The sequence below is a fragment of the Labrus mixtus genome, chromosome 6, assembly GCF_963584025.1.
Source record: "Labrus mixtus chromosome 6, fLabMix1.1, whole genome shotgun sequence".
In the NCBI taxonomy this organism is placed as follows: Eukaryota; Metazoa; Chordata; class Actinopteri; order Labriformes; family Labridae; genus Labrus; species Labrus mixtus.
Genome location: NC_083617.1, coordinates 8,072,742 through 8,099,760, shown reverse-complemented (window position 1 = coordinate 8,099,760; position 27,019 = coordinate 8,072,742). Strand labels below are relative to the sequence as shown.

The window sequence follows — 27,019 nt, the reverse complement described above, 5'->3', positions numbered from 1 at the left end:
GATGCCTTATCAATGCTGCATGATTTTATACAATCTGATCCTTGTATGCCTTTTAGATTTTCAGCTGGTTTGAAGCTTTCTTTTAATCTTAAATCATTTCAGACTTCTGCCATGTTGCACAGCGTATTTATATCACATCCTTCTCCGTGCATTTCAAGTTAAAATGGGACCGTTCTTATATCTCACAGGGCATTAAGAAGATTTCAAGTCAGCTTAGTTACAACGCATTAAATGATTGCCTTCTCAAACACTTTTTAATGCATGTAGGAGTTGTGAACAGTCGTCACACTTCATCTCTGTAGAGGTTTTTTGTAAGAGACATTTCCCTCTATTTAATGTGTTGATCTCTGTCATGTGCTGTCAAATTTACCGGCAGAGAAAGTGGACAATGTAAATAATTAAAACAATAAAGAAAATCTGAAATATTAAACCACTTGTCTGCTTGTTTCCTCGGCATGCTGGGTAACAGATTCATGTGAATGAAGTGTGAAATTGAAGGAAATTCAAACACCAGCTTTTCTTAAAACATTTATTTGTTGAACATTAAGGCATATATATACAATCATATGACTTTTCATCAAAATAGAATTTACAACCTAAACCTCTTTGGTTTTCATTATCAAAATAATACATAAGGCACATAGGGAGCATTTAGCATTTAGCATTTGAGAATGAACAGATGTTTGTCAGTTTGTCAGAAAGCTCACCAATGATCTACTGATTGAATGTTTTATCTTGTAGATATTTAACCGTGTGTGTTTGAGTCGCATACACATGCTCACAAGCCAAATATACAGGAATGTTTATTATTTGCAGCTTTACAGAGTCTTGATTAACAAAAATAATCTGTTATATTATGTCTAACCATCAATCCCACAACTGTGAAAAAGGCAGTCGCACCTACGCTACACAAAACGAAACAAGAACATGAAAGATCTTCATGAGTATAGAACACATTCCTTTAAAACAAAGACAGCAGAAGGCAGAAGCAAGCGGAGGTCATTCTGCTTTGAATCAAACCACGAATGCAGCTGGTGTCATAACGTTTTCCTGAGAGCAAAGTACAAACTGATCAGTAACCCAGACTAATACGGACAAAAGGTAGAGAGAGCAGCCGTGCAGGCTGGGAGAACGTTTCTAAAACTAAATATTTGATTCTGTAGTATTCTTTTGGAAATGCCCATTTTGCATAGATTCTTAACATGCCCTATGAGAAAACTCAAATACTTCCAGTAACTGTGTAATGACAACATGTTTATTTAACGAGCAGCACAAGCAGCAATAGGCTTTACATTTAAAATGCACTGAATTTGTACGGTTAAATTAAGGCATATTGTGTGTTGTGTGTCAAAAGGCCAGTTTTCCTTCAAAGGGATGCCACGTAACATCGCTGCACAGCTTAAGCCAGACGCACAGACTAGGGTTCAAGTGCTCTTCATTATACCTTCTTTGTAGATCAGGCCTAGACGTGCAGCTGACTTTGCCTTTTCTGCATTATTTTCCAACAATTAATCGACCATCTGTGAGGTTAACTCTGCCACAACGGCCCTAATCTAATCTGCAACACGCAGTTTGGCCAGCAGAGGGCAGCAGGTGATCAGCATAGTCGCTGGTGTTGTTTCCATCTTATTCCAAACACAAGCATGGGGAAGCTTTTCCCCTTCAGTCTGTTCAGAGATAGTCATGCTTTCAGCTTGAGTTTCCAGTCCGAGCTGCAAAAACTGTGCTGGAAAAAAACGTTTTTTGAGCAACTAAACCACTTTCACTCAAAATACAGGCGCTAAATAAAATCCTGAGCAAACATGTGGCCGGTGGTGGCATGAGGAGAGCGGTATTTTTACCATGAGATGGTGTAATAACAAGACTTTTTTTCTGTTGTAAACCCTCTGCTGGATGTGTTTCACACCAGAGAGCTCAGAGTTTCTTAATATGGTACTGAGATGGGAACATGGTTTAAACATTAAACAGTAATTCTGTGTGTTATGTAACTTCATAGAACTTCAGAGAAAGTCCATGAGTACAAGAAATGTTTCAACTGAAAGAAAAACAAAAGGGTTAACCTCACTTGAAACAACCTAAAGTCAGTGTAGGTGTAAGCAGGGGGCTTTGTAGTGTTCAAAATGAATTTGTAGTGGCAAATATCTGCTCTGATATTCCTGGCACTCACAGGTGTGCATGCAACCTTCTGTCCCAGCTCATTCACTCCCTCTTATTGCTTTCAGATCACAACTACATCACAGCTAAACTCAGGGGAAATGGCAGCATAAGGACTTCTGTGTTGTAGCACCAATGCCTCTGGCAAACAGGTATTTGGCATTTTCTGCAGAAAAGTCACAAGGAAGCAGCACAGTGAACCTCAGGCATGATCAAAATCCCTTTTCCCTTTGTTACACTATACGGCCGAGAAAAAAGCTTAAAAGTGTGGTTTCAAAGAAGTATAGGACGTAGTAATCCCAAAAGACCCCATTAACGCTTGAGCCTCTCCTTGTTAGGATTAATGAGATGCAGCCCTCCACCCACAGAATTTGAGAACATGCGTGATGCCTCGTCACTAAACTCAATAAAGCCAGAGCTCTGGGTTGAATTAGCCGGATCACATTTGGCTGCTGGACGCAGTATCGTTCTCTTCCTTTGGCAGAACTCTACAGTACTATGTTGACCTTAAACTTTGAATAGTATTTGATTCATCTTCCTTCCAGTAAACAATAAGAGCGTGAGACAGGGTGCTGTCCAGACTCAGACGTAAAAGGTTTGAAGTCACGAGGCACCATGGACACTACAAAACGTAAGGCATGCTTTTGTGGATTTAACCACACATCAAGTGCTTGACGGAGCTTATTTCAAATCTGTAGAAACAAAAAAACTCGACTTTCTTTAACATCAAGCTGTGGCTGAAAAGCAGCATAAAGTCTGTTTGACAGAATATTCAGGCTGAATAACCGAAGCAATCAGCTAACAGCAGCTCAAATCTATTGAATTTAAATTCAATACAATGAAGGAGTCTTTCACTGAACAGTAATTTGAATTTTTTATAAAAAAAAATTTTAAAAAATGTTGATGCGTTTGATGTTTAAATGATTAAATGCAAATGGATGCCCTACTCTATCTCAAGAAAACATTCATGAAGCTCTCTATTTGACCGATTGTTTCATTGAATTTATTGCATTCAACATTCTTGCGGGCAAAGCAACCTTGCTCTCACTGTAGCTCTTGTGCACTCTCTCTCTCTCTCTCTCTCTGTCTGTCTCACAGCTATAATACTGTCAGCTCGGCCGTCCAGCAGCCGCCTTTCTGCATAATGAAAGCATCAAGGCAGACACTCCAAGTAGAAATGCTCCAAGGCCACTAAGTGAGACTAAGAGAATACAGGATTTCAAGGGAAACGAACAAATCTTGAATTGACTGATTAAATACAAACAGGACTGGGTTGGACAAATGTTGGTTTCACACTTGTGCAATGTGCAAACGCCAAACAAGTCCTTAGGAAACCCCCGAGCTCTGATGTGAGCACAGTACGATCTGAGCTCTCCACTGTGGCAGCACATCGACACCCCTGTGGTCGAAATAGTAGAATCCACTCTGTCGTGAACAGCGACGGTACTGGCCTGGATTATCTCAAAGCTTCAGAGGAATGTGGCTGGAAATGAATAATTAAAATTCATTCAACAACCGCAGTTTATAAAAGGAATAAACAAGCCAACTGTGTGGCACGGAGATGTGCCAGCAGGCTACAGGATGGACATGTTTTCAGGTTGGTGTGGGTGGTGCGGACTGGGCCCTCCCATTGGTCCCAGCGCGTCCACCTTGTGTTCTCTCCCAGCAGGCCCCAGGGCCCCTCCTCTAGCCAGCACGGCCATGGTGCCTCCTGACATGCCGGCGAACTCGAAGGCAAACGTCCCGTAAAACAGCATGACGATGACGCAGAACACCCATTCGAAGATGGCCGACGCGTGTTGAAGGACGAAGCTCTCCTGGCAGAAAAACACGCCGCCTGAAAATACGGTTAAGGGCAGCGACAGCGAATCAGTGTGGGTGCTCAAAGGTTACGAGCTGTTCATGCAATAAACAATCATTTTCCACAATCGGGCAATTGGGCTACCGTAGAAAACAAGGCAGGGCGATAAGGCTGACGGGATAGAACCTATTACCAATTATTTTAGGCTTAAAATCAAAATATTATATACAAATATTATTAAAACAAATCATTAAATCCCCAAAATGCAATGTGATGTGCAAACAAGCATTAGCAGCAGTTCTAATGAAACCATTACAGTTATGGTGAGGTTTGTTGTGTTCTCAGTGAACCTTTGAATTTCACTTATAGCCGAAATAAAGAGACTGCTACATCTAAAGACAGGGTCTGAAATTGAATCATTACAGTGAGTGAAGGTGGACGTTTCTGTCTTTCATCAGGCTGGCAGGACTACTGAATGCTCTACATTAAAGCACTTGACCGCCTCAGGGCTGCCATCTGTTCGTGGCTGCAGAAGGATACTGAGCACCAAGGCTACGAAGGCCAGCAGGGTCATGCAGAGCCGGAGGTGGGCCACGTTGTACTCGCCCTGGGTCTTGGCCAGTCGGTAAGTCAGCGCTGACTGCAGGGACACAAACAGCATGCTGGTGGGGAAGGCGATGCCCGCTCCGACATAGTGGAGAACTTTGGCATTATCCACCTGCCATCGGAAAGGAAGCAGACAGGAGGAGAGAGAGAAGGAGGGTTAAGACGAAATATTCAAAAGGGGCAACATCAGTCAGCTGCTGGGTCACATTATTCAGTGTTGGAGCGCCTGTGTCTGACCTGTGGCTCTTTTCCTTCAATTCATTCCCCACACTCTCTCTCCTCTGTTCACCGTCCTGTCTCTTAAATGGGGGCATAAAGAGCCCATTAATAAACCTTTAGATGATTTTGTGTTGTGTTATAGCGTCTTAGCAGCCAGTTAGACTTCTTCTAAAAGGGAGCCAATGATGAATGAAGGAGGGTGATACAGAGAGCGACAAGATCTCCTCCTTTTCCCTGCTGGTCACAAGGACGATATGAAACAATGCACAAAAGAGCTGCACTAGATCATGTGACTACAGCTGCCACTGCAACAGACACAGACACACAGACACACAGACACACAGACACACAGACACACACACACACACACACACACACACACACACACACACACACACACACACACACACACACACACACACACACACACACACACACACACACACACACACACACACACACACACACACCAGATGAACTGATCAGAACTGATAAAAGATTCAACAGAGCCAGCGACGAAACAAGCCTCCAAGGAATAGAACAATCCAGACGGCTGACAATAAATGCCTTTCCTGGGCTAACGCTGACACAGTTCAAACCCTGCTGTGTTGGAATAGCAATGAGCCCCCTGCTCCTCGTAATTCTCAAAGATCATTACAGCAATAGCCTCAAAGTTATTCAGGATTGGCCTTTTAAGCTATTCGTCAAATGACCCGGCAAGTACATACTCAACATTCTTGTTGCAGTATGTTAATCCTGTTAGATTTCTAGAAAGATCAGTGTGAAAAGCACACGCAGCAATATGCCAGATTTCTCCAGAGCTGGAGGACGAGGACAGGAGAGAACATGCAGCCAGGTTTGTGTCGACAAAGTGAATTATAGTTTGCCGTTTCTTTTCCGACTCACCAACGGGTGATAGTGGCTTCCTCAAACAGCCTGTGGTGTGTCATGTCATTGTAAAGGCCTGAGACGTGAACCGCTGCAGTATTCAATCTAATGCAAGATGCAACGTGGTGACTAAGCAAGTTGGGTCTGATAAATCAGTTCCTGCAGGCTGACACTGACCAGCAGCTCCCCTGCATAAATGAATAGTAATGATGTTCACGCAGAGCGATGTCGGGAATCAGCAGAGCTCACACTCCCTACATGTGAGGCTGTCACCGTGTGTCCACTGAAGGGACTTTGGATAAAGTATGTAAAATATAAATATAGTAAAACCCTTAAAATGTTTCTAAATGACTGTCTTACAGTCCAATAGAAAGTGTGCGGGGTGATGAGGGGTGATGAGGGGTGATGAGGGGTTAGGATTTACACGAGGAAACACCTGACATCCAGCTCTCTGTTAGCTTCTGTTTTTCATTGTTTTTGAAACTGAACAGAAAGGGATGAAATTAAACGACTTCCAGCGGTTAACAACCGTAACGGCTAAACTTCATGACTTCCCATATCTTCAACTGAAAGTGTCACCCCCACCCACAACTTCCAACAGGCCTTCAGGGCTCAGCTCGGCCCTACCTGTAAAATATTTCACACGTTCATTAAACCTACCACCCAAAACGTTAACTTTATTAATCCCCTTTGCTTTCATCCTGCATGTGTTTTACAATGATTCATCTTTTCCCCATGATTAAAATTAAATATATTTGGGGAGATTCCCCCCCCCCCCAGTCTTTTATAGTGTTATTTAAAATTCAAAGGGTTTACACTGTAGTATTGTATCTTTTAGTTTCGTCAACTTTATTCATCAAGCCAATTTTAGACAAAACGGAAGCACAAACTTTAAACCAACCCTGCTTTTTTTTTTTTTTTCAGTCCTGCAGACCAATTTAATTATCTCAACTTACTCCATCTCTTCTACTCTACTAAGTGAGCTTTAGAGAGGATGGAAAGATATCTTTGTTATCTGTTCCCAGTCTAAGCCAAGCTCACCAGCTGCTGGTTTCAGCTTCATGTTTACTGTAGGGAGAGGTATCGATCTTCTTATTCAGATCTCAGCAACAAAACAGTGAAGGGACTAATTTGATATTTACGAGCTTCACCATTTCGTTTGGCGTTTTATGTGCACAATTAACTACTTGCTAATACAATAAATGTTGTAGCCGTCTCACGGTAATGGGCCTCTGTGTGGCAGTGATGTGTTTCTCCATCATCTTTATATTTGTTTCTCAGGCCTCCTGACAGGAAAAGCCTTGGTGGCCACTCCACAGCTCGGCTGCCGAAGCCTTACATAACACAGAACTACAAACTGAAGCCGAGTTTGTTTCCATGTCATGTTTTTTTTTTTGGTGCTTTCTCTCTCTTTGATCAGTCAGCTTCTTCTGTCTCCTCCTGATGATCCAAACATGTTTGTTGAGTTTTCCTGAGGACGTTCATGTGTTTCAACATCTGGACTCGAGTCTGTGCTGCATATTTCACTCTCTCTTCTGAAATGGAGTTTAAACCGTAAATGTTTCCATCAATGACACGTTTCCATCCCGCTTGAATTTTCCCGCCTGGAAGGGATGCAAGTTCTCCAGAAAGCGGCCAGGATCCCGCCTGTGATTGGTTACAGGCAGGGCCTCTCCTACACACACACCCTGTCTGCCCAGCTCCTCTCCGTGCATGGCCAGACTTGATGACTCACTTCCCCCTGGCTCTTCCAGTTAAATTCCTCCCAATCCTGCAGAGCAGAGGCCAGGGACGAGAAACGGGAAGAAGGTGCTGGCGACCTTTTCATACTGTCAGATAAACTGCTGCAGCACATCTGTTTAACCTGTAGGTCTGTCATTTTTCTCTTAGCATTCTTCATCTCACAGGGAACTTCAGAAGTAGTATGGTTAGCTGGTTAACACCAAATGATGCATGCAGAGCAGAATGAGGAAGATACCCTTTAATTATCACACAATTCAACGCTCCATAACAAAGCCCTCATCTCCAGAGAGACTACTGAGAGCTGCTCTCCTGGTTCTGGGACTCTGTTCACAAGCAGAGACAGAAACCCAACAAAAAGAGAACTCTTTAACACGTTGGAAAGAATCAACCCAAAAAAACCCAAAAAAAACCAGAGATAATTAGAATGTTATCTGGCCCTCAATAGAGACAGTGGCAGAACACCTGAGCGCTGTGACTGATCCAAAACTGAGTAAACGTAGGATGATGTACAGACTCACGGACAGACTTGGCTTCCCAAAGAGGACAGAGTCTGCACCCAACAGGAGGTGGAAACGGAGCTGCACTTTTTAAACTAGCTTTACACTGTAGCAGAACATCAGAGACACTTACTGCCCTCTCATCACAAACACAACATGAACGAGCAAAAACACCTCTACCTTCTTCATATGTATTTTTTTTTTTGCTTTCAATGCCTTAATTGTGGCGACACGACAGCGGATAGAGTTGGAAAATGGGGAACGACGTGCAGGAATCTCGGTTAATGCTACACGATGATGCAGCAGGATGATGGGCTCTGTCGTCACTTCTCCTAAACAACCAAACGTGATTAAACGATTGAATCAGGAGACTATTTTGATTCAAAGTCTTGTATCTAAAGGTGGAGGACATTGTGTTAAAAAGCAACAGGAGGACCGTTTCCTCCTGATAACATACTGAGAATGTTCTAACGGAGACAACTTTTATCAGACATAAACTCTATCCACTGCAGACCCTTCAACTTTGTATCGAAATCTGAAAGCCATATTGACGGTAAAGCTGGGCCAACGAGCGCACCATGTGAGTCATGTGTTTTCTACCTCCTCATCTCCCTCCCATTAGGTCCTGTAAACAGCTAAATCTTTTATACAATTGTTTAAAAGTCGGAGGACAGAATCAGAAATGCATCAAAATGTCAGAAGTCTCCAGACTTTCATCAGAAAGCAAACTATGTAACCATGTCTATGTTTTAGTTGGAACTCATACACAGTTAATAAAAATGCCAAAGATGTCTCCTAGAAGTGACACGTAACAACTCGATTGGTTCTTTTCCTTCACAGATACAGGGGAAGACACGAACACACACACGCGCGCACACACACAGCAGAGGCATCCAGCCACAGCTCCAAATATTTAAACTTGAACAAATTCTTCCCCTAAGAACAAACATCTAGAGGGAAAGGAATTCAGGTTGGATTTCCTCCTTCAGTGTCGGACACACAGTGCAGGGTTTGGCCTTTGAATGCACGAAACACTTCAGCAAAGCAGAGTTTTAAACTGACGGCGGGATCGATGAAACAGACAATGTGTGAAGGACAGTGAAAGCAAAAAAGAACGAGTCACGATTGAAGGCCCGATCATTGTTGAGAAACTGTGACATCACAATGAAATGCAGCTCTGTGAAGGGATTCAGACACTTTCACTGACAATAACTGCTGCTTCATTTAATTCAGCTTTTGACGTAAAAAAAAGAAGAAAGAAAACAAAATGAAATGTCTATTAAAGGATCATTGGGTCTATGGTGGCATCATGTTCTGGAGGAAATCATTCCATTTAAAAAAAATCAACATGAGGTGATTTAAGAACATAAACATCTCTTGGCTTATCACTGCAGATATATATTTTAAAGTTTGTTATACTTCAGTGTAATAAATCCCAGACTAGTTTTACTGTCGTTCACAGTTCCCCTTGTGGTGGTATGTGTAATATCTGTTAGGAATGAAAGGGAACAGAAGGGTTCTTCTTCTTCCTTATCTTTCTGTTTTGTAAATGTCTTGTACTGGTTTTTATGGAGGACATGTAGAATGGGTTTAATTTGTGTTGATCTGAGTTGTCTGATAGTGTTAAACACACCATCACTGAGGTGCGCACTCTCCCCCTGTGTGGCTTTTAAATGTCGTAATAAGACTCAGGTGAAGCCGGCAGCTGAGAGAGGACCCGTATTGGACGCTGACTTGCAGAAGCTACCGGACTCAACAGCCGACCCACACCCATGAACTTCTCTGAAACCAGCCATTTGTCTTCTTTTTGTGATCCGACTAAAACTAAATCTGAACTCAAAGACGAAGCCTGGGCATCCAGTCTGAGCTATGCCCGGGGTCCAGGCAGACCGGCGTCTAGGTAAGCTGAACCCAGTCTTATGTTTTTCCTGTCATGAGAACCAGTCCTTTCTGCTAATGTCCATCTTTTATCTTCTTCAACACTTCAGGTCAGGGCTAGCTCTTTGTCTATCTGTTCTCCTGATCAAATATTATTATCATTACTGTTATAACTATTACTACTATTACCATCTTATTTCTCTTTTTCTATCACATTAATTTCCCTCTGTTACACCAGGGGAGTAAATCAGGTCAGCATACCTGGAAGTTGCCCACCATGATGAGACCAGCGGCACAGATCCAGCCTGTGGAGAGACTGGCCGTGTTGAGGACACAGTTTTGGTGCTTCTCGATGACGTGGGCATAGCGGAGCAGCACTATCGTCATAACTACAGAAAAAGAAACAAACAAAGACGAGTCAGTTATATGTGGATCTGCGCATGAAAACATTTCACCAGAGCCATGGAGGGCTGTAAGAAAGGGAGAAAGGTTACGCTTTATCCTGGAGAGGAAGCGCGCACACACACACAGTTAGTTTGGGGTATTTTTATTTCACAGCGTCTGGATTCAATTAATGCAAACACTCACAGACGTCATGTAGCCAAAAAACACAAGGATTCCCAGAAAGCAGATTTAGAGTTACACCAACTAAAAGGGGGAATATGAGAAGCAGGAAATGGCGGGAAAAGTGGGGACGACACATGGCTGGGGGGCTGGTCTCAGTCTTACACAAGACTGGAGGTGGCGGGAAACTCAGTACAGTATGCGGGACAGATGACTCCTGATGTGCTTATGGGCTGTGACTGGGGGTATTGTTGGTGGCTGACCCCTGCCTGGTTTCTCTTTGTTCCCTCCTCACGGCCATGGCTCAGTGAAGGCTGACTGGGTTTGGAGAAAGTGGGGTGAGAGGAAAGAAAGAGGAGGCTGGAAGAATAAGAGGGGAGAAGGAGCCCCTCGTGTCTTGACCTGAAGCCCATACATTTGTCTCAAAGACTGAACTGCTGTCTTTACTCTGACACTATCCCGTTTGTACGAAGCAGGCTTTAAGGAGGTCCAGGCTGCCAAAAAAAAAAAGAAATTTAATGGAAACTGTGGTCACAGAGAGGAAAAAAAAAAAACCTCCAGTGCAGGATTTTGTAACGTAAAGCTTTGTCTCTCCACTAGTCAGGGTTTAGTCTAGGCCAGCGTCTCAGTGACAGGTCACCTTTCATAACCTGACCACAACCTCAGCTCAGCTTGAATCTCTAATGATGATTCATGCCCGGAAAGTTCTTGTATTTGTAAAAAATCTTTCATTCACAACGTTGACAACCAGGGGGGAAAAAAAAGCAGCAGCCACAGATCAAATTTAAGCTATTATGTAGTGGAAGGTTATTTTGATGGACATTCAGGTCAATTCTGAACAGAGACATCAATTTAAACGAAATTTAAAAAAAAAAAACTCACAACACAACTGCAAAGTCAGCACCGGCTGCAACAGACTCCCGCTTCTTAAAGTCGTACTGCAAAGTGAAACGTACTTTAGTCTGATCTTATTTTAATGTTAAATGTTTTAACCCAGCATTAATAGTAATGTTTTCTATATCATTATTTGTATTCTCTGTCACTGCTTCCAACAGTTCAGTGTCACAGGAAGCGGGTAACAGCGTGCAAACCAGAAGTGCTTTTGTTTACACCTTCACACCTGTGAAGTCAGTGACCACTGAAGGAAGCAAGGTGACGTTTTTCGTCAGAATAGTAACTAACACAAGTACAGGAAAAGACCAGCAAAGAGACACGGCTCTATAATATCAGCCTTGCATCTATTATCATTATTATAAATACTAAAGTGAATCTTAGAGCTGCTCAACTCAACAGAATCACTCCTCCCTGTTTCATCATCATCACAGATCTAATGTTCATATTGAGTTGTTACTAATACTACACATCCTCTCACAATTATTACTGACAGTGTAGCTATAAATCTGTCTTATTCTTTGTTGCCGTTGTTGCTCTGCTTGTCTCTATCCTTCCTGCATCTCCCTCTCCCACTTTCCAAGCTCTGCACAGTTTGTGCAGACGGCTGTTCATCATGAGTCGGGTTTTGCTCGAGGTTTCTGCCTCTCAAAGGAAGTTTTTTCTTGCTACTGTTTGCTAAATGTTGCTTAGAGCTGTGCTCATGATGGATCAACGTTGGGTCTTTGTAGATAATATAACAAAGAGAAAGGTATTTTACCTGTTCGGTTTTAAAGTGTCTTATGAATTGGTGCTGTACAAATAAGGAATGATTGATTGAAGACGTATTGCTTTGTCAACAGCGGTCCCTAAAATCAACACAAACCAAAGATCCTCACAGAATGCTTTAACATCCGAGTGTTTTATTACACAACTAAAGATGAATGGGACCAAAAGGGTCCACTGTTTCACACAAACTAACAGGTCAATAGACGAAACAGGTACAGGATGGTGTCCTGATGTATACATACTGCATAATGTTTGAGAATGTATATAACTGTTGATTAACGTTATGTGTGTTTGGATCCTCCTGCCCAGTCCTGTGAGAGTGTTTTTGCGAGCTGCCCTCTGTTCCCGCAGCACTTAAACCATCTTGGCAAAGTGTTTTCAAGTTACAATCATGGAAAAACAAACAGCAGTGTCTCCAGGCTCGGAAACACTCTTGTCTTTGTTTTTTTCCAACTGCTTTTTTTTTTTTTTTCTCCTTCTTTTAAATGGAAAACATATTCTAGCGCTGAAGGGACAAGAAAGTCAGCTGCAGTTTGTTTCATTAGATTATCTTGGCTGCAGACCGGCTGGCTGTGGGTTTCTTTCCTCTTTCGACAAAATGACTTTTTCATCATTACAAATGAGCCTGTTTGAGCTGGTTGGCATTTAGAAGCTTCCTCAGGATGATGTAAGCCCGAGCCCGAAGGTTCAAGAATGAAGAACATTTCTTCCATTACTCTCTTTTTACCTTCTTGACTGTTATTTAGCGCGCTCTAATATGCTCATCTGTTTTTCCTGTCCTCTGGTTTGTTTCTTTAAGGATGCGTGTCACGTTGTCGTTCGAGAGGTCACGGGCTCGTGCAGCATGAGGACATTACGTGTCTGATGAGTAAGCAGCATGGATGCCCTCCACCTGGCCTCTGACAGTCAAGATAAACCGTTTTCTGATTAAAGCACAACAACAGGAATAAGTATGCTGTTTTAACTTTTCCCCCTGTATGCTTTTATATTTGTATTTATCAATTTACATTCATGTGTCGTTTAGAGTAATGCTTTTAATGCATGGCCTTGCAGAACAGTTGTTGCATTTCAGTGCCCACGATATGAGCATGTGACAAATAAAGGTTTGAAATTTGCATAAACACACCATGCCGGCTAGTATCCCTCACACAGTCTGACACCTTCCACATGGACGCCCTCTCCCTTATCTAACTCCTTTTCATGACTACAGGAAGCCCAGAGGAGTAAGCAGCGTCTTGACTCAAACACTGACGCACACACACCAATGCTAAGTCCACTTCCCACAAACGTCACCTCGGCCACACCACACCTCGCAGTTAAATAAACCCTGCTGTCCCCACAAGGAGATACATTTCAACCCAAACACCGGGGCGGCGTTCTCTCCCACAGCAGGTATGCTGGGAAAGAATACACGCATTGTCTCTGATACGTAGTGTGTGTACACTGGCAGAGAGGTGGGAACTTGGATAAAAAGCAAGAACAATAATTATTAGGCAATATCCAGTTCATGCAGTCCAGGAAAGGAGTGAACCCCTGAGCCAACTGCAGCCAGCTCAATCTACAAAGTGAGGTAGAAATCAATAGGCTAAGAAGCTAAGCACTGATTATTTACAATAGCTTGTTGTACAACTACATGCCTCATTAACGTAGCCTAGTTTTGTAAAGCCATATTAACTTGCTTTACGACAGGTATTAACAAACCCTGCACCGAGACTAATTGGATGGTGGAAAAAAGAAAACTAGGTGGCTGTGAATGCAACGCAACACAATGATTGACGCACTTAATTCACCTGCAGAGGTGCTCACCGATTGATTGAACCAGATGTTAAAGTAGCTTCACTACCGCCTTAAAATAGTGTAGAGGTTTTATTTTCCTACTGCAAAGACAATTCCAATATTACTTATTTAATAATCTACTATGCAGGCTGGTTAAATAGTCATATGTGGCTCAAACAGGATGCAGGCAGCTGTGATGTCACATATCTATTTTTTTTTAATGGAAGAACACATACTGTTATGCAAACATGGAATGGGACAAAATATCTACAGGGCAATATGTCATCGTCCTGACTCGTGTGATATTATCGAACCAATGGTGCACAAATATTGATATTTTAATCTAGAGAAATGCGGTGCTCCAAACAGATAGTCCCGCCTCACCACGTCACCACTTCATGATTCCTCACGATGGAACTTAATGACATGAATGAGGGTCGAGTGAAAGGGCGGTAATTGGAAAAAGAAGACGTTTACACTCGGACACAAGAAGAAGAAGAAGAAGAAGAAGACAGCATGATAATACTGGACAGCTGTGAGAAGAAGTTCAGAGATGAAGCGTGATAAGAGGTGATACTGACATCAAACTGCAGAGAATAGATGATTCATCCTACACTTTACCTTTATATTCTTCAGTTAATCAGATGTCATGATGTTTCAAAATATTATTTTTTTATGCCAGATATCAGTTATTACAGATTTACTGTATTGTGATATTATGGTTATTTTGCCGTTTGTGTTCCTTTTCACACATGCAGCTCACCATGAAAATTGCCGGAAACTCTAAGAGTTTTGTGCATGTATGAAAAGGCTAGAGCAACACACAGAGTATACAGTATTGCATGTTACTTTTGACCCTTCAATGATCATCATCCCATCATGTCTCAGCCTTCCTCTCAGATTGGGTTAAAAACGTTCCGGAGTCGCCCAATCACACAGAAAGACAGACAGACAGACAGGCAGGCAGGACTTAAAAAAGCTGCTAGAGTCATGGAGACTCCCTATGAAAAGACTATTATGAGTTAACCTGCATTTCCCACCTCCTATTTTTACACTTGGAGGCTTTATCCACTTTTTTTGTGCAGTCCATGGAAGCTACTGGAGACAGTGATTCACTCCCCTAATGCAATAATATGAGATTCAAAGGATGTTTGCATATCAGACTGTCTAACTGTATGGTTATATTTTGGACACACTGTGTGAGGATAGTTCTGTACATAAAAACAGTGTTCTGGAAAGAGTCAACAGAATAACATTCAATTCATCTTGAGACAGGCGCAACATGTCATCAAGATTGAGCAATGGAGTCGACACGGAGACGGAAAATCTGCTATCTGTTTATTCTCCACTTCACTTTCTATTTTTCTGCCTCCTTTTACCGTTCGTGGAACAATCACGGGAGCGTGTTTATCCTCCTTCTCTTTCTCTTATGCAAATACACATATGTACACAAGGTTGACAGGCTGACCTGCTGTGGTTCAGGGGTCACGGCTGGTGACACAGTGAGGGTCAAATGCTGGACTTTCACAATGAGCTGCAACCCTACCCGTATGTTTCAAACACTAGATGCTAAGTGTACTAAATAAAGTGTTGCAGTGTTTACAATATATTCAAGATGGCCGATGAAGCAACAGAGTCTGATGCTATGATCACATTTTACCCTTTATATCAAAGTAATTGGACATATTTAGAGTATCAACAAAATAGCAGAGAAGAACGTTCTGGTGAGTAGCAACAAAAATACGTAGCAGCTTCTTAACGTCCATGAAGCTCAAGCTAGTCACGCAGCTTTTGCAGGATATAAACATCATCACCCTTTCCCACTGACTCATGGAGAATTTTCCTGGATAGTTCCTGCTGTGTTCACACATCAGCTCACCCAACTTCATGAGGAAATTTTGCTAGGGGGGCTGGCTGGAAAAATGTCTGGATAAAGTCAGGGTTGAAATTCTGCCGGTTTGTGTTCCTTTCCACACATGCAGCTCACCATGCACATTGATGGTAACTCTAAGAGATGTGTGCATGTATGAAAAGGCTAGAGCAACACACAGCATACGGTATTGCATGTTATTTTTGACCCTTCAACGATCATAGTCTCATCACGTCTCTGCCTTCCTCTCAGATTGGGTGAAAAATGTTCCAGAGTCGCCCAATCACACAGACAGACAGGACTTAAAATAGCTGCTAGAGTCATGGAGACTCCTTCTGAAAAGACAAACAAGAGAGGGAGCGACATCTCCCCCCGCTTTATACAATTGTGCACACACACACACACACACACACACACACATAAAGAACATGTCTCAGCCACAGCTGGAAAACATTAACTAAATCAGACCCACCAGTAAGCACAGGGCACAGCACGTGTAGACTCACAAAAAACATACAAGCCAGCACATGGGAGCCCATTCCTTTTCCCTTTTTTTTTTTTTTAAATCATGCATGTTTTCCTTGCGTCTACTAAAATAAACCCTGTGTATGAGTGTGTGATAATTTTACATGAAGCCATCCAGAGGCTACATTTGTTGTAATTTCTTCTTTCTCTTTCATTCAAACCGACCACATGCAGGGATTTCTCTGGCTCTTGGTCAGTGTGGTTGTAAGTTTTGCATTTTTGCAGGGCAACTAAACTAAAGTCACTCTGAGGTCTCGTCTCTCCCGGAGCAAAGTTGATTAAAACAACAGCAATTCGTTTCTACTATATGATCTACGACTAATCTCTAAGGGTGGTTTCACACTAGGGACCCGGGCCCAGATCCAAGTACGCTTGACCCCAAAGTCTGTTTCACCTGATCAGTGTGAACACAAACCCTACTCTTACTGTACTCCGGTACTGTGCCCGAGTCCGCTTTAAGAGGTGGTCTCGGGTCTCTCAACGATTCATGTGTACTGTAGAACAGTCAACGGGAGATGAGAAACGCAACCGTGCTCAAACAAGGAAGTGGACTTTTACAATATGTTGACTGCGAATCCTCATATCCCAACAACAATGAAATTATTATTACTGTAATTATGCAGCATTAGTTTTATGCAGCTAAAAGTTATTTATCCTTTCCTTAAACATGTGTTGTATTCTTGAAAGAACACATTTACTTGCTTCTTTCTAAATAGCAACCACACTCCTCACTCTGAAGCTTTGGCTGGTAGGCGGAAACAAAGGTTATTTCAGTCGACGTGCTGTATATCACTTCATCGCAATGTGATCCAGTGACAGTAGTGATGATGGGCATTAGAAAAATAGCTGAATAGAAATAGTCACACTAGGGTTGTTAGTTGTTAGTTTGCGCGCCCCCGTGTACAGAGGCTTCAGTCCTCAAGCGGGCAGCCCGGGTTCGAATCAGACCTGTGGCTCATTTGCTGCATGTCATCCCCCACTCTCGCTCTCTCTAAATTTCCAACTCTATCGATTGTCCTGTCTCACTTATACATGCATAAAAAGCCCCCAAAACACATCTTAAGAATAAATAAACAAGACACATGAAGATGTCACCTTGACCTCTGTCGCTGAGAAATCAATCAGATTAAAGGAGGAGCTAGTTGGATCACGAATAGAGCAGCTTCTCATCGGGGACAAGATGACTTAGGGCAGAAATCGAAGTTGATATCAATGATTGTGACAGTGTGTGTGTTTACATGTGTGTAATGTTCCCGTGTCGTGTGCACATAATCTCTTACCCATGAACGATCCCGTGCTGCAGATAAGGCTGAAGAAGCAGCTCTCAGGGGGAAGAGTCCCACATTTACTGCAAGAGAGAGGGTACAAAGTAATAAATCAGTTAAGTGCTTTAAATCAACCTACGCTACACAGAAACGGTACCACTTATGCCCCTCTGTCGTGGTGCATTCAGAGCAACATGTTTACATGACGCATTCCTGCTCATGCAATAAAAAGGGAAGGGAGGGGGTAGAATCACGCTTCCTAAGCACTCATCTACAAGCTTTTGACTTTTCACCTAGTGCATACTGCCTCTCTTGTAGGAATGGGAAATGTTTGTAGGAGGGGAAGGCAGCAGACAAGTCAACACGGTCCGTCTGTGCCCGAGCTGCTGCTGCCAACAGAGCCAAAGCCTTCTCAGCTGACTTCAGTCACACACTCACATTCCTCAGTAAAACATAAAATTCTAATGGACTCATACTTGCACTGATAAGTTTTCAAAGAACCCTTAACATATATATATATATATATAGGTGATGGATGGAAGGATAAGGACATTTAGTTAGGTTTGCTAAGCATATAATTTAACATAAGGACACTACATGTCATCTTTAAACGATAAACAAACTCAAAGCAGCAGCATTGAAAAATGTAGTTTATGATTTTAAATATTTTCTCGTGGTCATTAAATGTGGTTGAGTTGTGATTTATTTGTGTTTTTAACAGTTTCCTTGTCTGTCTCCGATTGTTTTATGCATACCACTGTACAGTATTTACGCTCTGGCCTTTGATGTTTCAATCCCAGAGGAATAAAGGCTAAACATAAGAGTGGGAGTGCCTTGATTTCCTCCCAAATGTAAGCCGACTCCTCCGTGTGTGTGTGTGTGTGTGTGTGTGTGTGTGTGTGTGTGTGTGTGTGTGTGTGTGTGTGTGTGTTTACATGGTGAAGTGCGGACCCATGCTCTGCCTCTGAACTGCCACGGTGGCAGGCAGCAGGATATTTCAGCCCCGAGTTATTTTCAGAATGTACACACCCACACTCAGGACGGCCGTCTCCTTTAAGCTCACTCGCTTTTTTTTATCAACAATGTGCCGACAAGGGGTCACGTTAAAACAATGGGACAGTGTTCCTGTTTATAAAAAAAACAGACAGAAACTCGCAACAAAGAGACAGAATAGAGACAGACGGAGAGGTGAAGTGAAGGGTGGGAGTCTCACAGACCTGATGAGAGGTACATTGTCTAATGTGCAGCACAAGGTTGGCCCACTCTGCAAATACAGGTCCTCTTCACATGACTGGTTGTACAACCTGGGACATCAAACATACACACACACACACACACACACACACAAACACAAAAGACAGACACATGGAGAAGTTTTAAAATGTTGAAATCTCAGCACAACTTCAAACCTACTTGAAAAAAAAAAACAACAACAAACAGAGAGCAGAGATATATTTTGGAATATTTTGGAATAATATAATATATAGCATTGTTTTCGGCCATGCTGTGAGGTCACAACAATGCAGCCCTTCATCCGAACAAAAAACTCTATCATCAAAGACTAGCTCTGCTGGTGGAGATTAACATCGGCCTGTTCAGACAAACCTAGCATGCGCATGAACAGTCGGTCGCATGCTGATGCTAATGTCGATGTAGATTCAGCGCAGTATGTGACTCAGATTGACTAGAAAGTAATGCTGTTACAAAATGTCCCAAGAGAGCTGACAATGAAGATACTGGAAAAAGACATCGACTGTGACAAATTAGCAGACTGCAAGTGATGAGTTTGTGAAATGTGTGCAGTGTGATAAAGAGGTGTGAAGAAGCAAAAATAAAGGACGGACAAAGCAGCGTACCAGTTATCCACAGGGCAGACATGCTGGTTGTACAGGGCCATGGCGTACCTGAGAGAGAGAGAGAGAGAGAGAGAGAGAGAGAGAGAGAGAGAGAGAGATGGTATATTATGATATCTTGTCATTACAGTGTCATACAAAGTGAATTTAGGTGAAATATTTTTTCCAATCACAAAAAACTAAAGAATAGACATAGGGGGCGCCGGTAGCTTAGTAGTTATGTTGCGCGCCCCATGTACAGAGGCTATAGTCCTTGTCACAGCAGCCATGGGTTCAAATCCGACCTTTTTGTATTCCCCACTCTCCCCTTCCTCTCTCCTCCCAACATGTCCTGTCTCTCTACAGCTATCCAATGAACTCAAAAAGTTAAAAGTATATAAAAAAAAAACTCAGCAGACATAGAATAATGCACGTGGAGAAAAACTGGCATTGACCCCGAAATGTTTTCATATGAGTGACTTACAGATCATGGAAGGGCATGACTTTGGTATTATGTGAAGAGAGTTTAACAAATAAATATTTTAAGTATAAACCTAAAGCTGTCTCTTGTGTTTCATACGTGTAGTACTTTTTATTCCTTCATATATACGGTGTCATTGTGTAATTGTACCACCAAATATCATGTGATAGTACCGTCCTGCCAGTGTGACCTAACACTGAGCTGTACCTGTTTGTTCAACCTGTAGGACTAGGCGACCTGATACTCGACTGCTTCTTATCACCATGTCTGGAACTCAGAGGGCCACACAGAGAAAAGGCTGGTTCGTGTGAGTCTGAACAGTACGAGGAACACTGACGTCCAACGGTAGTGTTTGTTCGGCCGTGTCGCTGACCTGACGCATTCCTCGGAGAAGTCAAAGACCGAAGGACCAAGAGATAGAAACGGAACTACCATTACAAAGTTTGTCCACTCGTCAGATATTAAAAAAAAAGTGGTGCGGTTGTTACTTAGATTTTAAGTGTGAATACGGTTCAGCTACATGTTTGTGTTACCAAAGCTCAGTAAACTGTTATCATATCTTTTAAACTCACACATTTGGATATCAGAATCAGTCTTGGAAAAATCATTTTTTATCTCAGGGAATAATTTCAGCCTGACGGACTATTAGTGGCTTAACTGTTAAAGGAGAGCGCCTCCCTTTTGATGATTGAACATCCGTGTTGCTTCTTTGTACTGTATTTCTATGTTTCTATTTGACTGTTTTTACTTGTATCCCTGCAGGACAATAAATAATGTTTAGAGATTAAACATTGAGTTTCCACCATAATGTAAGATTAATCTCAACCTTTGAGTGAGCTTTGCGGCAGATGAAATAGTGAATGCATCACTTTGCTGCTTCAGGCTTTAACTGTCAGGAGTTTGATTATTTCCCCAGCAGCGAAATGTACATCTCTACCTGTCTGCTCTGTCAAATGCTCGTTTAAGTCGTATTGAAAAGCTAATGTTAATGACACAAAGATGCAGTAGACTATGTAATAGTACGTAGTTTTGCTTAAGACAGCTTGGTTTGCAGATTGTTAAAATGCTGAGTCATTGTTATGATTCTGGGTGGACACAACAGAAACGTTATTGTCACGTTTTCTGCATGTTATCACACACACACACACACGCAGTTTAATGTGAAATGTCAGAAATGATAAAACAACAGCAGAGTCAAAACCACCGAGTCAGACACACAGAGACTATTTGTCCTGATTTGCCAATCCAGTCGTAGTTCAGTAGGAGGTTAAGCACCAATTACATTTGTTTCCATGGGAGACGGTGTCCTCCTCAGAAACCAGCCTTTGGAGAGACAAATATCACACACACACACACACACATTCACACACCTGCTACCCACAAGTCGGCAAGGAGACACGTCAGTGCACACGTACATGACTGCATCGCTTGTTAACAAGACAAGATTTGTCCCAAATCCCAAAATGGGGTGCTTCTTCTCGTACATTAAAACAAGGCACTTGTTACTACACTGTATTCACACAGCGGACATTTTCCTTATCATTGGGGTATTCACAGTAAACATAAAGAATCTAAATATAATGTTTACCTTTCACCCCGTCTATATGACAAATTAAAAAGACAATAGACAGTAAACATCTGCACTACTTCAGGTAAACAGCTCATTTTATAGCAATAACTATAAAGAGGTAAAAAAAAAAAAAAAAGAAGAAGCAAATCATGAAAGCTTCAAAGTTCAACCAATTGCTTATATGACCATTAGCTATCCAACTTTTGTAGCTTGCTAGCATTACCGTTAGTAAAGAATTCAAACTTAACAGTCCTGTCATCATGTAACACCTGGCTGCTTGTTGTTTATGTTGTTTTAACAAAAGAAAAGGAAAAAGGTCTCTGCTGATGTTCACTGTCCATTGTCTTTAACTTTGCTATTTATTTAAGAATTGATGAAATGATAAAGACTTTTTACATGCCAGAGTGTGATTCTGCAACTGCACCGTAACCTCGCTCTGCTGTCATTACACGTTTGAAATCTTTGTACTTCCCCACTGATTCCACAATGACGTAATATTAGTGTCCCAGTGTATGATTTCTTACAGCCAGGACTCTACATCACACACACACACACACAGCCCTGTCCTCTCCTGCTGGCGCTGTCTTCTTACAGTAATCTCAATCTGGCCCCTGTAACGTCTGTTATTGCCTCCGATGCCGGCACAGAGGTGGGACAGATTAAAGGCGAGACGTTAAAGTGGCTAAAAGATCACTCCTTAAACTGGCGATATGAAACGGCTGACTGACCAGTTTTATTTTACTTCACTTTGAATAACTTGTACCTTTTTAAATTCACAGATATTTGAAATGTATTTGAGCAACATCAGGTAAGAGGGAGTGATGAATACCAGCACTGCAGTGATTCAGTCGTAGCAGAACACAGTAGTAAATATCAACAAAAGATGCAACCTGCACATTGTACTGCACTCATGCTACTCTGTCCACGGTTACCACAGAGAAGCTACTTTGAAGTACCAACCTTTGCTTGTTAAAATGAATTAGATCATGAAACCAGTGAAGTTAAGTCTGTTGTGTGATTCTGAGGTATGAGATTAATTTAGAAAAACACTGTCAAATGATGAAGGATGTTGTACAATTTAAATCATAAATCATCTTATCTGTGGATCATCTACATTAGCGTCACCCTAAAGTATGAGAAAGGCGTTAACTCAACATTTTTTAAGTTTGTTTCTTAGTTTTCCAACGCCACACATGATTGGTCAATACAGGTCTGACAGAGACAGCCTTGGAGGACGGCCAACATTTGGTTGGCATTAGGTTATGCAAATCGGCATGTGAAAGTCATATTGAGCCAGATGGCATGCATGTTGTCTGTTAAGAGCGGCCCTCGTGCATAATGCAGCAAGGAAACCTTCATGTGTGAGTGGAATATAGCCGTCAGGTAGAGAGGGCTGCCAGAGCTCCAAGTCGGAGCTTTTTAACTACACGATGATGTTAAAGTTGACCAAAAAGTACGCTTTAAATGTTGTAGAGAATAACCAAGGGACTTCATTAGAGGGAAAAAATTATGCAAGGAAAGTAGAGCCAAAAAAAAAAGTTGTTCGCTCTTCTACAACTTTTCGATGCCGTTTAAAAGAATATCTGATCATCTTCCAAAGCAAAAATAGCAACAGTGGGGCCTTTTCTCTCTGGGACCTTTTGTCTTGTGAAAGTATACCAGTGCATTCTGCGCCCGCAGAACGCTAAGTAATAATAGCTTTGTTTACGTAATTAGACGTCTATCAAAGCTCAGCAGTGGATGTAACCCGTAATTGCATGTTTGAGAGCAATATTTAGGTGAAACATTCAGAAGGACTGTCACGGAAAGAGATCTGGTAAAAAAAAAATGCTAAAAGATGTGTAAAAATAAAAAATAGAGACCACATGAAAGTGGGGCAAGAAATGCGTAAAGCTCTAAAACTAGAAGTGTCTTTAATGGGTTCAGTGGAGCCAAACTTTATCAATCTCATTGCCTGTCTTACAAAAGGTCTGCAAAGCCTCTACACTAAGACTCTTTGGTTGGCACAAGCCTGAGCCTTTTTGGCTCCACAGACCTTCTGTACTCTGGGCATGGCCACCAGATGCTGAGTGAAAGTTCTGCTTACGCTCTCTATTTTCTCCCTTCTAGTATTTACCTTACTCCCCCCCCCCCCCCCCCCAATTCCCCCCAGAGTGAGGGAGGGAGTTACGCAACTTGTCACATCCTTTGACATTCCACGAGTCTGGAAAAAGACCCTTGACTGCTCTTAGAAACAAGGCGCCCTTGTCAAGGTAACGGGAAGGAAATGTGTTTTAAGGGACTGACAGTCAGCAGCAATCGGCAACTTCAGTCAGATCAACTTTCTACCTCACAGATAAACAAGACAGAAGTGTGCAGTGCCAGCACTTATTTTCACCTGCCTGCTCTCCAGCTCAGCATACTGAAGGTCTAAAAAGCAACATCTTCAGCTCAGACTTTTCTTCTCTGCAGAGCCCTAAAGCATACACTCAACACTGTGAAGCAGCCACGTACACAAACAGGTATTGGTTTGCGTGGTGTCAGCTTTGGCAAAGAACTTCTTACCTTACTCATCATACATGCAGCACGCTGCATGAATACAGAAGAAATACAGCAATTTGGAATCGGGCCACCTGTCTCTCTCTCCCCCTTGGGGTCTGAATTCCTCCTTTCAGAGTGATAACAGAGAAGCTCAAACATAACCAGGAGGTGCTCAGTCTCACCTCTCTACACATCGCCTCAGATACTGAACTGTTAGATAATGATGGCACACTGAGAGCCTGCACATCACACTTTTAAGAGAGGGGTGATAATCGCAGGTCTGTTTTAGAGAGATTTAAGCCACATGAGATCACCATGGCGGCCAGGAATTTCAGGGCAAATATGCTGCTCTGCCTTCCCAGAAGGGAGGTGGTATTTGCTTAAACTTAAACAACAGCAGTGTAATTCATTAGAATGTGGACTATGGTTCGTCTACATGAAGGATCATTCATTATGAGCTTTTTATTGTATGATTGTTATGCAAACACTGATATTCCATAAGAAAGAATATAAAAAAAGAAAGTAAATGTAGACGAGAGGCTTTTCATGATATGTTTTCATTGGTCAATGTATCTGCAGGCAGAACAGGTGTGTGGCAGGTTGCTTCAGTAAGATTCTATTGGGCATTAAAATGGTTTGCATGAATGCCTTAGTGGGCTAAATTAACTTAATAACACTGTAATAATAAAATATAATAGTACGCAGATACACATGTGGATGTAGATGGCTTCTATTTTTATATTAACTCTATTTATTCTACTATCGGGATATTTTATTTTGTCATTTTAAAAAGATCTGACAGTATGTTAGAAATCGTTCGGGGAAAGCCTTGTTTCTTTGTAGCTGGTGGCATTTAAATAAATCATGTGAATTACAGCATAAGCATGTTTTTGTAGCTATGAAAGCGGAAATAAAAAATGACAATGGCAACTAATGTTTCCTTCACACAAGGTTACTGTATTGTCGGGAAGAAACTCTACAATTAGATCATTCCTGACATCAGATCAACCTTGCTGACCTACTCACGATCACTTCAGCAGTTAGTTTTCCAACTCATCAGTCTCAGTCATGTGAGCTTTTTAAGATAAAAGGCACAAGAAATATATAACACTTACACAACCCATATTCCAGTGATGGTCAGCACTGGCAGGCTGACAGGCAGTATCATCCACAGAGACATCTTCCAGCACCTTTAACAGCCCCTTTCTTTTTTTTCCTCTTCGGCCAGCCGAGCGATATCTGCTCAAGTAGCACTAACATTTAACTGAGAGTGACGGACATCTGCACTGCCACCGACTGATTCATGGTCTTGAGGAGGGAGGATGATAGATGGGACACTGGCAGGACAGATGTGTCCCTTGGAGCTGGAGAATGAGAGTAGAATGGATTTGAGTTATCATCATAATCATCATCATGACAATCATGCTCATAACTTGCAGAGGATAAGGTTTTTTTTAACAAGCTTTTGTGCATATTCAGGGTAGATTGATACTGGTTTTAGGTTATCTTAATATTATACACAGTTCCATTATGAAAAAAGACATACTGGTTTTAGGTTATCTTAATATTATACACAGTTCCATTATGAAAAAAGACATACTGGTTTTAGGTTATCTTAATATTATACACAGTTCCATTATGAAAAAAGACATACTGGTTTTAGGTTATCTTAATATTATACACAGTTCCATTATGAAAAAGACATACTGGTTTTAGGTTGTTTCAATATATACAGTTCCATTATGAAAAAAGACATACTGGTTTTAGGTTATTTTATTATATACAGTTCCATTATAAAAAAAGACATACTGGTTTTAGGTTGTTTTAATATATACAGTTCCATTATGAAAAAGACATACTGGTTTTAGGTTGTTTCAATATATACAGTTCCATTATGAAAAAAGACATACTGGTTTTAGGTTATTTTATTATATACAGTTCCATTATAAAAAAAGACATACTGGTTTTAGGTTGTTTTAATATATACAGTTCCATTATGAAAAAGACATACTGGTTTTAGGTTGTTTCAATATATACAGTTCCATTATGAAAAAAGACATACTGGTTTTAGGTTATCTTAATATTATACACAGTTCCATTATGAAAAAAGACATACTGGTTTTAGGTTATCTTAATATTATACACAGTTCCATTATGAAAAAGACATACTGGTTTTAGGTTGTTTCAATATATACAGTTCCATTATGAAAAAAGACATACTGGTTTTAGGTTATTTTATTATATACAGTTCCATTATAAAAAAAGACATACTGGTTTTAGGTTGTTTTAATATATACAGTTCCATTATGAAAAAGACATACTGGTTTTAGGTTGTTTCAATATATACAGTTCCATTATGAAAAAAGACATACTGGTTTTAGGTTGTTTTAATATTATACACAGTTCCATTATGAAAAAAGACATACTGGTTTTAGGTTGTTTTAATATTATACACAGTTCCATTATGAAAAAGACATACTGGTTTTAGGTTATCTTAATATTATACACAGTTCCATTATGAAAAAGACATACTGGTTTTAGGTTATCTTAATATTATACACAGTTCCATTATGAAAAAGACATACTGGTTTTAGGTTGTTTTAATATTATACACAGTTCCATTATGAAAAAGACATACTGGTTTTAGGTTGTTTTAATATATACACTTCCATTATGAAAAAAGACATACTGGTTTTAGGTTGTTTTAATATTACACACAGTTCGATTATGAAAAAGACATACTGGTTTTAGGTTATTTTATTATATACAGTTCCATTATGAAAAAGACATACTGGTTTTAGGTTATTTTATTATATACAGTTCCATTATGAAAAAGACATGCAGCTATACAGCAAAGCAAGTGAATAGCAATGCATATACATTTATATAAAAGAAAAGAATAGCCAAAAAAACAAGTCAAGCATTTGTGTCAACTGTAAACAATTCACATGTTGCAAAATATATCATATATATCATGTAAGTTCAGGGTTAATAAAAATGGGTTTTTAAATTGTAAAAGATTTATTTAAATTAAGTCTAAAGAAGATATGAACGAGGTAACATCTCATACAAAAACACCTGTAATGCAGTTCATCATTTATATGATATGTTAATATTATATTCCTTACTTTTCTATATGGTTTATGGGCTGCTGGACTTTGATTGTGGTCA

At 41.0% G+C, this 27,019-nt stretch overlaps 1 protein-coding gene across 1 annotated transcript; it reads right to left on the bottom strand.

Annotated features, from left to right (window-relative positions):
- Positions 1-515: 515 nt before the first annotated feature.
- zgc:154058 (Transmembrane protein 150A-like) lies at positions 516-25,208 on the bottom strand. The gene is made up of 7 exons (XM_061039806.1): positions 24,964-25,208; positions 19,302-19,349; positions 18,663-18,749; positions 17,461-17,528; positions 10,048-10,175; positions 4,496-4,673; positions 516-3,991 (listed from the first exon to the last, which is right to left on the bottom strand). Exons 1-7 carry the CDS (start codon positions 25,026-25,028, stop codon positions 3,729-3,731), a joined length of 837 nt encoding a protein of 278 aa, XP_060895789.1. The 5' UTR covers positions 25,029-25,208; the 3' UTR covers positions 516-3,728.
- Positions 25,209-27,019: the final 1,811 nt, after the last annotated feature.

Excerpts from the sequence above, each read along its gene's own strand:
- zgc:154058 (XM_061039806.1), bottom strand. The coding sequence starts at position 25,028 with ATGTCTCTGTGGATGATACTGCCTGTCAGCCTGCCAGTGCTGACCATC. Across the intron at positions 10,176-17,460 it reads CAGCACGGGATCGTTCATGG|TTATGACGATAGTGCTGCTC; the intron begins GTAAGAGATTAT and ends CTTTTTCTGTAG. Across the intron at positions 3,992-4,495 it reads CTTCGTAGCCTTGGTGCTCA|GCGGCGTGTTTTTCTGCCAG; the intron begins GTATCCTTCTGC and ends CCGTATTTTCAG.